The 12,932-nt window shown below is 41.5% G+C and overlaps 2 protein-coding genes across 2 annotated transcripts in view; both read left to right on the top strand.

Moving 5' to 3' along the window:
• Window positions 1-948, top strand: part of skic2 (SKI2 subunit of superkiller complex) — a 19,093-nt gene extending 18,145 nt beyond the window's left edge. The window contains exon 29 of the mRNA XM_005748680.1: window positions 474-948. Within this exon, the coding sequence (XP_005748737.1) occupies window positions 474-674 (201 nt within the window). The 3' untranslated portion in view covers window positions 675-948. The remainder of the gene's footprint in view (window positions 1-473) is intronic.
• Window positions 949-1,243: 295 nt separating this feature from the next.
• On the top strand, window positions 1,244-11,730 carry prrt1 (proline-rich transmembrane protein 1). The gene is made up of 4 exons (XM_005748681.1): window positions 1,244-1,521; window positions 4,650-4,987; window positions 7,795-7,986; window positions 10,870-11,730. Exons 1-4 carry the CDS (start codon window positions 1,503-1,505, stop codon window positions 11,044-11,046), a joined length of 726 nt encoding a protein of 241 aa, XP_005748738.1. The 5' UTR covers window positions 1,244-1,502; the 3' UTR covers window positions 11,047-11,730.
• Window positions 11,731-12,932: the final 1,202 nt, after the last annotated feature.

Here is a 12,932-nt window from a genome sequence, read left to right on the forward strand (position 1 = left end):
TGCAGAGCGGTTAAACAGCATCACTGGTTTATTTTTGCAGGTCTTTGTACTTGCCAAAAGAAAAGTAAAGCTCAAAAACAAGCCCGATCATTCAGTTGCAAATAAGGACAAAGATTAGAAGACAAGTAGTGTGATTACTCAAACTGCATGTTCTGAACAATCATGAGAATTTAAACACTAACTTCTCAGTTTTGGCTTCAGGTATCAGGATTTGTGGTTCTTAAAAAGCTCTTTGTTTTTTTAAAGCTGCCTGCAAATCTAATCATGTTTTTATTCATCACATGCAATTTAATGTTACAAAATATAATGAGTTTATCACTTTATGTCACCCCAGACAGAGTATCCTGGAGTACCAGAATGTTACCATAGAAACTGTCTCCTTTCTTTACTTTATGAATGGATAAACTTAAGATGTGATTCGTGCTGTTAAAGTTTCCTCTTCGTCACTCACCACCTCCTCTGTCCCGTCCCAGCCCTTCGCAGAGATCGCCCAGCTCACGGACGTCCAGGAGGGCACGGTGGTCCGCTGCATCCAACGCCTGGACGAGGTGCTGAAGGAGGTGAGGCAGGCCGCCCGCATCGTGGGAGACTCTGTCCTGGGGAGCAAGATGGAGAAGGCCTCCTTGGCCATCCGCAGGGACATTGTCTTCACTGCCTCCCTGTACACCCACTGAAAGGTGGCAGGAGGGGGGAGGTGTGCCTGAAGCCAAGTGCTTTCTTTGAGGTGGAGGGGTGAGGGAGATGTACAGGGAGGAGATAATTGAGGCAAGAGTGTCTTCACATGTTTGGAGCTGAATGTGCCTACAAAACATGATGTTTACATATAAATTCTTAGCAGGATGGAGGGACTTGTTTTAATCAAACAGACCAAAGTGCAGACTGTGAGGTGGGGGTTGGGGGCTGCATTGTAATTTATTGTACAGTAATAAAAAAAAATCTCTATTCAAAGCCTGCCTTTGTTTGTTTGCATGGGTCTATTCTTCTGGGTTTCTTAACTACAAATCTGTCATCATCTGAGAACAAGATGTGTGAGGGAGGGCGGTGAGAGAGAGCCATCCAATTCAGAGACTGCCTCGTTTGTTGAGCTGTAATGGGATGTTCCAGCCTGCTGCCTGTGCGCGCTGCCCGAGTCCGAGCTGTCGCTTTAAGACAGCGATAGCTTTGTGTCTCATTAATTCAATGTACAGCGACGCGTTAGCGGAGAAACATTATTAGACTGCCCTGCCCGCACAGAGAGGAGAGGAGAGGAGAGGAGGGGGAGCTGAACGGAGCTGTGCGCGGTGACAGAGCCGGGTTTAAAGCAACAAAGGAAGAAGAAAAAACACCTCAAGTTGTTACTGCCGCTAAAGAAATAAAGATGAAAACATCCTGAGGATGGGCTGCACACGTTTGGATTAAAAGTCTGCATCATCGCGCACTTGAAGGAGGATTTTCACCACCAACTGGAGTAAAGGAAAAGAAAATAGATCCAATCAAAGGAGGCGGACAGAAGATCTGAAAGCATGTCGTCAGAAAAGCACGGTGAGGCGTTTTAATTGTCTGAAGCACGAAGGCAGATCCAGGGCATCGGCCTATATATATGTGTGTGTGTTTTGGTTTTTTTCTAGTTTGCTGTCATCTGCGCTTTTCCCAGCTGCCCCCTTGTCAACCTCTCCATCCGCTTTTGCTTCTGCTGTGTCTACAAGATGATGCACCGCTGTGTGGGTGCAGCTTTGGTGGGGGTTGGAAAAAATAACCGCAGGGCCGTGGAGACTTTAAACTAATATCATCAGACTTTCTGTGTGTATCTGCTGAATTTATTTCTTTTACATTTAGTTTATTTTCATGTTCAGATTTTCTTCACTGAAGTGAGCTTTCACATCCTTCCTGGACTCCCTGTTCCCTATTTTTCCTCCCCTCTGTTATATATGTCTCACATCATTACGCACGGGCCTACGTACATCTCTCCTGACTATAGACAGGATGTGGGTGTCCTTTGCGCGTGCACGCCTTTAACAACCATTTATTGCTCGTGAACCCGAGCCTCTCTTCCACAGACACACACACACTTTAATCCTTCCACCTTCTAATATTTTAGAATTTGAAGCACCAGTTACTGATGTTGCTGGTGAACTGCATCTTTCCTCTTAAAAATATTCAAATAAACAGTAAAACAAAGTAGATGATGACACCTGATCTTGCCTCAGGAGGTGTGAAGAGCATAATGTGGAGCCGGCTGTAAACGTGACCGCTGTCTTGTGCTTTAATCAGATCTGAGAGGCTATAATTAAACAATGGATGGACATCTGCTGATGCTCAGAAGACATGGGAATGCAAAACCATTAAAATACAGCAGGGACGTTAATGTGTTCAGCTAAATGGATGTACAGGTATTAGTTAACTGTTCCAAGCTTCTAAGTAGCAAATGCCTCAAGAAGAGAGTATTACAGGCATTTTGCTGATGACAGACGGACTCGGTTTTAGTTCTAACTCGAGAGCAGCATCACATTCAGGTGTGCCACTGCCACAGCTCTGTGCATGCTTCTGGGTGAATCATCAAACATTTCCCACAGCTCAAAATGTCTCAGGTTGTAACTCAACAGAGAAAATCAATATTTCTGATTAGGTGTGTTTGACGGCTTCTGGTCAGTAAAATCTGCAGCTGTGGGCGCTGCAGATTGACTGCGACCTTAAAGGGACACTTTACCCCAAATCAGACATATCCTACCTCGGGCCTTAACCTGCTGTTTATTGATCTCAGCTGTTTTTAGTGTGACTTTTTATGATATCGGCACCAAACCAGCTCAGAAATGCTCACTTTACTTGGAATAAAATGCAACCAAGTGGAAGATAGATGGATGCTACAGATTCAACTGTTTTATGTCCCAGTGATCACTGAGATTAAGGCAAATTTAAACTTTACTGGCCAAGCAAGAGTCCAGGGATGTTTCAAGATGGCTGCTGAGCTGTGAGACGTTACAGCTGATCTGAGAGAGGAAGCCATGAATGTTTAAATGCCGTCACTCTGTCACAGCCTCGCCTGGACAGGCTGACACTTTCATGCAGCTGGCTGGAGTAGTTTGGGAGTTTCCGCATGAAACTGCTCACATCAAGATTTTCTTTTTGAGTAACCTGGTCATTATTTCTGTGAAGAGGTGCTGCTGCTGGGTTTTTCCCAATACAGGCTATTTTTTTTAGCATGTTGAGTACCACAAGGCAGTACTTTACTTCCATTATATCCAAGAGAAGAGGAGCATTTCTGCACCTGATCCCTTAAAAAAACTGGGCAGCACGTGCCAAAACAACTGAGATGGATAAATTAGATCTACATTTGATTTTGAGGTGAACTGTCCCTTTAATGTTTAAGCATTACAGTTTAATGGAAAGGGGAAAAAATCAATATATATTTGATTAAAAAACTATTGATCTATAATGATGGCTAGAATTGGATCAGTAGCAGACAACTTGCTTAAGACAGTGATCTATTCCTGCACAGAATTCAAACATTAAGGCAGAAAATGGAAGAGATTTAATTCAAAAGAAACATTATCATTATTTATTCAGTGAAATAACAGAAGAAAATGTGTATTTTAGCTTAAATCTGTTGTTGAAGTGATGACAAAACACTGCGCGTGATTGCATTTTGCAGAGTAAATAAATTAACTACTCGGCTTGAGTGTTCCCACAGTTTTATTTCTCTCATCTGGATGCAGGTCGTTGCGCTATTAAGATCTTTATCATAAAGAAGAAAATAATGTGACGTCTCATGTTATTTTATATGGAATTCAAGTTATAATTGCCAAAGATGCTGGGCACACACACACACTCTGATATATTTTCTGCTCATCACGTGATGACCTTTCAAAGGTGTCTTCCTCCTCGCGCTCGCTCCTTTCCCCTCTGTCTCTTTCTGGTCCACTTCCTGCTTGTGACAGAGTTGGGGCCTCTTACGTAAAACCGGTCCCCCGAGCGCACAAGTCGTCATCCCTCATCACCCAGCTTCTCTCCCGCTCGCTGACACTGCCTCCTGCTCTCCTTCTTCATGTCTCATCAAATCCTCCCTCTTCTATTCCTCCATCCATCTCCATTCTTTTTTTTTCTCTCCTTTTCTTCCTCCTCATGTCCCTGTCAACTTGGATTATCTCAGCCACCTCCCCGCTTCGACAACACAACACCCTCTCAGTTGTTTTCAGTGTTAAGCAAACACAAAGGGAGCAGAGGTGTGAGCATTAAAGTGTTCAGACGTCCAGAAGCAGACAGATGCTTCGGGACGTGTTTCTCGACACCTGAAATGCCAAATTTCTGCTGCTAATAAACTTCTTTGTGAAGGATAAGCAGAGAAAAAGGCCTTTCTTCTTTTCCTTTGCCAGCAGTGAAAATGCCAATCACTGTCATCATTAGCCTGCACAGGTTGGAAATGTCAGGCTTTGTAGCTGCTTTTTTAAGTCTTGCTGAAGAGCTATGCTCCATGTAATTGTTTTTTTTCTCTCCTCCTTGGCAGTGAAATAAGACATATTAGAGCCAACATGCAAACACACGTGTAGCCGTGCTCGAGTTAGATAACACGCTCTCGCTCTTACATCTGTTTCTTTTATTGTTCTTCCTCTGCCTTGTCTATTTCTGACTGCTCACCTACCTTTCCTCATCTTTCCTCCCTCTTCCACTCTCAGGGCTCGATGACTCTGGCCGTCAGACCATGCAGCCTCCTCCGTACCTGCCCGGCCCACAGGACCCCAACATGCCCCAGCACCCCAACATGCCTCCCGCGCCGGGCACCCAGCCCAACTACCCTCCTCCGCCTCCTCCTCCGGGTTCAGAGGGATACCTCCAAGAAACTCAGTTCCAGTGTGCCCCGATGGGGCCTCCGGGAGCCCCGCAGGGCTACACTGTCCAGACCCAGGCTCCGGGAGGCACCATGGCGCACCCTCCTGTGGGATACCTCCACCCGGGCTACCCGCTTCAGCTGCAGCCGTGCACAGCTTACGTTCCCGTCTACCCCATGGCATCGGTGAGTGAGACACAGCCTTGAAAGATTTCACAGCTCTGGCAGCAGGCTGCAGCAGAATTAAACCTCCACACTTCTTTCCGGCTCGTTTAAAATTGTCCATAATTCACTCCTCAGTAAGATCTACTAAATGTCATTCGATGCTTATTATGCAGGGAATCAAACGTTCTTCTGTTATCTCAGGGGCTTGTCTCTATCTTCAGAGAAAATGCGCATTTTGTGAAGTAATTTGCTCATTTTCTGCTTCGTTTGTGGCACCTGCTGTTGCGTCAATTAGCTGGACATTTATTAATCAAACGATGTCTCTTTTTTCCCCACATAATCAGCAATAAATGTCCGGAAAGCTCAGTCAGAAAAAGGAAAATTACAAACCTTCTGATTTGTTCCAGTGAGCATGTCTTTATTCATCAGGCTCGTGTCCCACCAGCCCACAAAGAGCCTCTCGTATGATTTTAAATATCTTTAATGATGATGAATGATCATTTTTAATGATTAATGATGCACACAGCAGTGTTTTGAATAAGCTCTTTGGTGTTGCTTTCATTTCATTAATTTTGCAGGGTCAGACAGGGACGTAAACATGCAGGCTAATTCTGCACGTTGTTGCATTAATAGGCTGAAGTAATTTGCATTGATTGTCCTTGTACTTATATAAAGGCGTAGGAGATTTTTCAGGCTAGAGGACATGTGGTTTCATTTTTGTGTGCAGCTTTCCAGCAAAAACAGGCTGACAGTGTTTGTTTGATTCTCATAACAATCGAGATATTTCTCTGAGCTTTGAGCCTGACGGGTGAAATCGGTACTTCGTGGTAAAGTGTGCTTAAAGTGAAAGATCGTCTGGAAGCCACACATAAATTATAATACATGAAAGCTGACGTGTCAGTTAATTAATATCAATGTAATCAGTTAACCCACATTACATAAATTATACAGCTTTTTTTACACTCTAATACATAACTGAGTGCGTCACTGAGGTGGAATATAAATGCTAATACAATATTCGTACATTAGAGGAGCCGTAAGTTTGAAAAATGAGTCAGCAGTTCAAGCCAGTAAACTTAATTGATTTGGCTGATTTTAAATCAATTCATATACAAAACAGCAACAACAAAAAAGAAAGCAAATCTTCTGTTGCTGAACGTCATTGTAAAGCTTTTTTTTAAAAATAATTTGTGCACAAATCCTTCATAAACAAGACAATTAGATTTTAAGAGAAGCTAATTTTGCATAAAGAGATCCATATTTTTTCTTTGGGCTTTGCTGCTGCTTTTGCACAGACACACGATCAGCAGGAATAACTGGCTGCGCAGGAGATGTCCTTCACAACAGACGATGCCGATGCGTAAGAGCATCTTATGACACTCAAGCTCGGATCTGGGTTGCAAAATACTGTGAAATCATTAGAGGAGCATTATTCCAAATTATCAAGACAATAATTTGCGTGCATGAAATTAAAAATGTCCCCACAAGGGACATCAGGGGCTCTGCAGAACAAAGGAAGTGCAGTACAGCTGTAAACTAACAATATTGTTGATGACTGCAGGGAGGAACTAAAACATGTGCAGCACTAAATAAGTTTAAACTGAAGTTAAAGGCCAGTACTTGTAGGTGGAGGAGGGTTGAAGGACAAGTAGAGCTGCTTCTCTCTGTATTGTTCAGTTTCTACTGTTTTTCTGAGGCTCATTTTTCAAAAATAAAACATAAATTTCATAAATTTAGCATCTCTGACAGATGGGGATATTTGAGGGGTCAGAGGATGATAAATATTAAATCTTTTCCTGTTTTTCTAATTCTGCAGCAGAGTTTTACCTCTCCAGGTCTCATCTCACCGTCCTGGGAGCTTCGGAGTATTCTAATATATTACAGCAATGACAGGAATGAGACCATTTGAGCAGACGACATAAGTCCTTGGTTGAACTATTAAGCTTCAACATCATGTATTATAAGGACCAATCTGTACTCTTTGCCCATTCATTGTTGCTGGAGAACACAGTGGATTTTTGAACTACAGCCACACGTTCATCCACGTTAATAGATCAAACAATTTATATTTTACCCTGAACTAACATCAAAGTTGTAAAACGAGGCCTCGGAAAGAGACTGTGAATCATCAGACATCTGAAAGTGCAGCTGTCCAGCTTCCCGTCGGTAATTTCTTAAAAGCAGCGTGGGTTTGAATGCGAGGAGAATAATATCGAGAGCAAAATCTGCACTGCAGCACAAAATCACAAAATTCTTTTCCTTTTTTTTCTTTTTTTTAAGTGTATTTCTGTCTGGCCTGCTGAGCTGATAAACATGCACAGCTCAAGCAGAGCGAATTGTGATGCGTTTCTTGCATCTAATTGAAAAAAAACCCCAAATACTGAACATAATTTTTAATCCCGACAGGCTGAAAGCGGCACTGCACTCTGATATCTCGTCTCACAGCTAATGGTAATTACAGATATGACTGTACGGTGCAGTGCAGTCACGTCTCAGCTCCGCAGGTGGTTTAAAATAAAGCTAAAATTGTCCACTTGGCATAGAGAGCTAATGTTCAGTGCCTCCGCGCCACGATTAGGTCGCCTCCAACGTCTCGTCCAACTGTGAGAAATTCATTTAAATTAAAAATGAGACAATCAAAAATCCGAATGCCCCCTCTGACACCAGCGATCCTAGCAGGCTCTGCTTCCTGCTGCCCGGCTGCTGTGCCCTTCTTCACTCACATTAGCGTGTTCCTCTGTGTTTTGGTGTGGAAAGAGCTTTGCAAGCTGCTGGACTGTTTTAAAAGCACCGCTCTCCATCTTCTCCTCCTCTCTCTCTCTGTTCAGGGTCAGCCCTACATGCCGGCTGGAGGAACTCACCCGGGGATCCCACCGGGCCAGATTCACCCCATGCAAATGCCACCGAGCATCACCCTAATGGACCGCCGACCGCCGCACGACTACCTGCCCATCGCCGTGCTCACCACCGTCTGCTGCTTCTGGCCAACAGGCATCATTGCGATCATCAAAGCAGTGCAGGTTAATGCTGCTTCATAGTCTCCTTTTCATCTGTGGCTTTCATATCGATATAATATCACCTTTACAGATGACTTTGCGATGAATTTTCACTTTAAAGCCATTTAAAGCAGACGCAGACGCTCCCATTTAAAATGATAAATGATAGAAATCCTGCAGTTTTTCTTGTCGTCCTGTAAAATAAGACAAAAACTTTCAGTGACTTAAAGCTCTTTCTTTGCACGTTAAAACAAGACTCTATAAAATCAATATTTAAGAGAATATTTTACTTCCAGTAATTTCTCAATAATTTCTAGAAACAGCCGAGCCGTGTGGTTCTCAGTAAACAGAACAGGTATCTTTCTTACATTTAAATGTTTCATATTATCATACAAATTGTAATATTTGATAAGCAGAGAAAATACAAAATGACGTTTTTAAATTATGATTTTATTGATTGAGGGATAAAAAGCTATCCAAATTTATTTACATGCCCTACAGTTTTTGAAAGTTGAGTTAAATTTTAGCTAGCCTTCCTGAAGAAGGATAAAAGATCTCAAAAAGTAACACATTATGCCACAGTCTGAAGAAACACACCTGAGAAACAAAGTCACTGACATCTATCAGTCTGGAATGGGTTACAAAGCCATTTCAAATGTTTTGGGACTCCAGTGAACCACGGTGAGAGCCACTGTATACAAATGGAGTAACAGGAGTGTCCAGCCTACCTAAATTACTCCAAAAGCAAATCGACGAATCATCCAGGAGGTCACAAAAGAACCAGAACAACATCTAAAGAGCTGCAGGCCTCACTTTTCTCAGTTAAGGTCAGAGTTCAACAGTAAGAAAGAGACTGGACAAAAATGGGAGAGTAACATGGTAGGGTGCTGGTCTGGGGCTGGGTTGCCTCTTCTGGGCTTGCTGTAATTGATCAAACTGCTGTCTACCAGAAAATCTTAAAAATCATCAGTTTACACCCTGAAGCTCAAGTTTACTTCGGTTATGCAGCATGAGCCAAAACAACCCAGAAAGTTCACCTCTGAATAGCTCAGAAATAAACAAAATGAAGGTTTTGGAATGGCTGAGTCAAAGTCTGGATTTAAAACGATTGACATGCTTTGGCATGACCTTAAACGGGCTGTTTGTGGTGGAAAACGCTTCGATCTGGCTGAAAAAAAGCAATTTTGTGAAGAAAAGTGGGACAAGATTCCTACACAGTGATATGAAAATCTTACCACCAAGCATCACACACACTTGATTAAAGTTCCTGCTGCCAAAACCAGGTATTAGGTATAGGGTGCAGGTAGGTTTAGCTAACCTTTTCCCTTAATAAATGAAATCAGAAATGTAATTTTATATTTACTCAGGGTATCTTTGTCTAATTTTCAAAGTTGCTTGATGGTCTGACACATGTAAGTGGGAGAAATATGCAAAAAACTAAGTATTTAGGAAGGAGCCAAATACATTTTGTGGAATTATTTTAAGCTCTGAAAGACTACACATTTGTTGATAAGCGAACAGCTCAGTAAAGGCAACAGCAGAACTGCGTATCTATGGCTTTGACATGTGTAGGTTATTGAATGGGACAGAAACTACAGTTTTCCTCAGACCTCCACGTCAAAATGTCCAAATTTACAGCAGAACTACATCATTGTGTGAAAAATCTGTGGTACATCTACTGCGGTGGTCCTGTGGGAGGTAATTGTCAAGTAGGTGTCGATTATGCCGCTAGCTGTATGCTGAGCTTCGCTTCACCTTATTCACGTCACTGAATTGGACCTCTGAACTGTGTTTACGGTAGTTTTAAAAATTGACTTGTACCTTTATGCGATTAATTTTAAGGACAACCAAAAAAAACCCTGGATTTCACTTTTACCGACTCGCTACTACTGAAATATGTCACTGCAGGTTTCCAAAAAATAAAACGGCAAAGGCAGTTAAGCAAAAGGGTGCCTACATCCATCTTTTATCTACAGTTTGTAGGGGATGTGTCACTTGTTGCTCTCTTGTGTATTTTCAGTAGTTTTTGGGGCAACACTGGAGCCCTTAGTCGCAGAAGAATGAGATACTTCACACTTTGTGACACTGCAAATGAGAAAACTAAATTATCTCAAGCCTTGACATATATTTTGGAAAGCAACTCTTGTAAAATGGCACATATATAAAGGTTTTCAGGCAAAATTATTTTATCTTTATCTTTTTAATGGGTTGTGAATTTAAAAAAAAAAAAGCCTTCCAGCTGCATGTGACTGTCAGGAAAGATCATTCATCCCTTGACTGTTTGTGTCAAAACAGGCTGTGGCTCTTTCTTCCTGCCAAGATAGGATCTGAAATACAGAAAACGACGTGGCTATGAATTTACCGACTGCAAACCAGGAGCCAGTATTTTGTGATTCTTAATCATACAAAAAAAAAAAAAAAAGCAGATGGAAGATGTTACTTTGTGGATTCACTGATGTCACCTCTACATAATCTGCATCAGCAGGCGCAGTTTTTTTTTTTTTTTTAAATGCTGTTTTTCTGTGCAGGTGGTGTAAAGTTAGAGCTCCGTCTGGTGACTTTCATACTTTTATGTTGCTCTGTTGTTTATCTAATGGCAGACTGTGCTGACCAACACGCACTCAACAGACCACATCATTACGTAACTGCACCATTGTCAGTGCAACGGGACAGAATGGATTTTTTCCTCTGGGCCTGCTCAGCTGGCTGTGCGCTGAGCTGATCTGACAGGGCATGGACCCACCGGTCTGAGCTCTATATGATGTTATAGGGTGTTACTGCACATTCAGCCTGTGCTGCAGTGAAATCGATCCATTCATGCTGTTTCAGACTCTCTCCTGCTCCCACTCGTGTATCTGCTTGTTGCGTAACACATTTTCGAATTTCTCCTCCCTCCTTCTCACTTAGGTGCGTACGGCGATAGCCAGAGGGGACATGGTGACGGCGGAAATAGCCTCCCGCGAGGCGCGCAACTTCTCCTTCATCAGCCTGGCGGTTGGCATCGCCTCCATTGTGCTGTGCACCATCCTCACCGTGGTAGTCATCATAGCATCGCAGCACCACGATGACGACTGGGAGCCGTAACTCCACTATTAAGTCCTGCTGGGAAATCATGGCCTGTATTAGCTAGCTAACTCTCAATCATTATGAGGATGTAGAAGCATTAAAAAAAATGCACTCAAAACTGCTGCTGGCCCTCTGCATACAGCCACACACACACAGCTCTGACCTAACCTGCCGCCATCACACACTCACAACCAACCACAGCTGTCGTCCAAATGCAAACAGCTGTCAAACGAGGCCCAGCTTTGCTGTTATCACAGCGGCCGCTTAATATTTACACCTAGATATGAGCTGCAGGAGGGAAACAAAGCTCCTTGCATTAACAATTCATGTGATGCTGATTAATTTATACGTCCTTCACTGATGTGTTTGGATGAGAGGATAGGCCGCTGTGTGTGTGTTACATATTTTAGCAGCAAAATTGACCAAGTGGCGACCCCCACGGTTGATGAAATTTCAGATGCCTCATTTTAAAAAAAAAAAAAAGGTTTATTTAGCATATTTAAGTCTCGCTGGTGCAGATATACATGTGTTCTCTTCTTTATGCGTGCCATGTGGAAGCAGTGTTGATTTGCAGTGTAGAAGTGTCAGAGGGGGTAGTCGATGTACATTTATAACATGCCAAATGCAGACTGGACTGACCAATCAGAGTATATATTTCTGTTTATGTATTATATCGACACTTATCTGTTTAAAATGATACTATATGAACTATGTGTTATTTATTTATAATCTGAAATTTATTCATTTATCAAGTATTTACCCATGCATTGACTTTGTCTGCTATAATTTGCAGTATATCGCTGTTTTATTGAATTTGTCGGACTGATTGAATTGGCCTGAATTTGATATCTTACCACTATGATATTGCACTTTGTAGTAACAGGACGAGATGATGCAGCTGCTTACATTTATAGTTTTTACAGTGCATGAATATAAATCTAAGCTAATGGGCTTTTAGTGCAAAAAAAAAAAATGCTGCTGCTGCTCTTGGGAACATTTCCCTGAAATAAATGTGTGCTGAAGTATTTTTCAAGATGTCAAAGAAGCTACTGTCAAAACAAGAAAAGGAGACAACTTAGATGATAAGTCTTTAAATATTAGGTTTGCGAATATAGCATTTTAGAAGTGTGTTAGCCTTTTTTGTGTTGCACATCTCTTGCTATTTAATCTTTAAAACACTTTTTATGAGACTTAGTGAAAAATTAGAAGAATGAGGCAACATAATCCTGCATGTCATCCTCAGTTTGCTTCCATTTCTCTTAAATACTAAGGCTAGAAGTGTGGCTCCTTTAATTTTATCTACAGAGTTTGTTTTCATGCAATTCTGTGGCTCCACCGTTACTGTGTAAACTATAAAGTCAGGTTTCCGGGGTGGTAAAATGAATGTTTCTAGTGTGAGAGAGAGAGGAAAACTTAATGCCTGTGTTCTATTGTAGCACTTTCAGCTCTATCATATTACCTTAGATGAACCTATGACTCTCTCATACTCTCTTTCTCCTCTTAGGAGTTATTGGACCTATTAACATATCTCTGTTGATCCCTAGGACGACAATATTCCAAAAAAAAGTTTTATAAAAATATTAACACAATAGGGAAAGTTTATAATTTGATAATTACCTAACAGTTTTAATATTATTATTTATATATTGTTTAACACATTGAAAAACATTTATATTGATATTTTTAATCTGAGACAGGAATTTAACCCACAATAATTACTTATTTTACAAATCCCATGTTATTCAATCCTTTTAGGTACATTTTATTTATTCTGTTGCATGTAAAATGTAAGTAACAGGAATAAAACAATAACAATTTGAAGCTGGAACAAAAAAGAACACTAAACCTAAACAGGCTGCTAATCGCTAACACTGTCGTTGTTTTGAAACTGCTTTAACAAGTTA

Source organism: Pundamilia nyererei, unplaced genomic scaffold (genome assembly GCF_000239375.1).
Source record: "Pundamilia nyererei isolate P.nyererei 1_Seehausen unplaced genomic scaffold, PunNye1.0 scaffold00226, whole genome shotgun sequence".
NCBI classification, from domain to species: domain Eukaryota; kingdom Metazoa; phylum Chordata; class Actinopteri; order Cichliformes; family Cichlidae; genus Pundamilia; species Pundamilia nyererei.

Excerpts from the sequence above, each read along its gene's own strand:
- prrt1 (XM_005748681.1), top strand. Across the intron at positions 4,988-7,794 it reads CCGTCTACCCCATGGCATCG|GGTCAGCCCTACATGCCGGC; the intron begins GTGAGTGAGACA and ends CTCTCTGTTCAG. Across the intron at positions 7,987-10,869 it reads CGATCATCAAAGCAGTGCAG|GTGCGTACGGCGATAGCCAG; the intron begins GTTAATGCTGCT and ends CTTCTCACTTAG.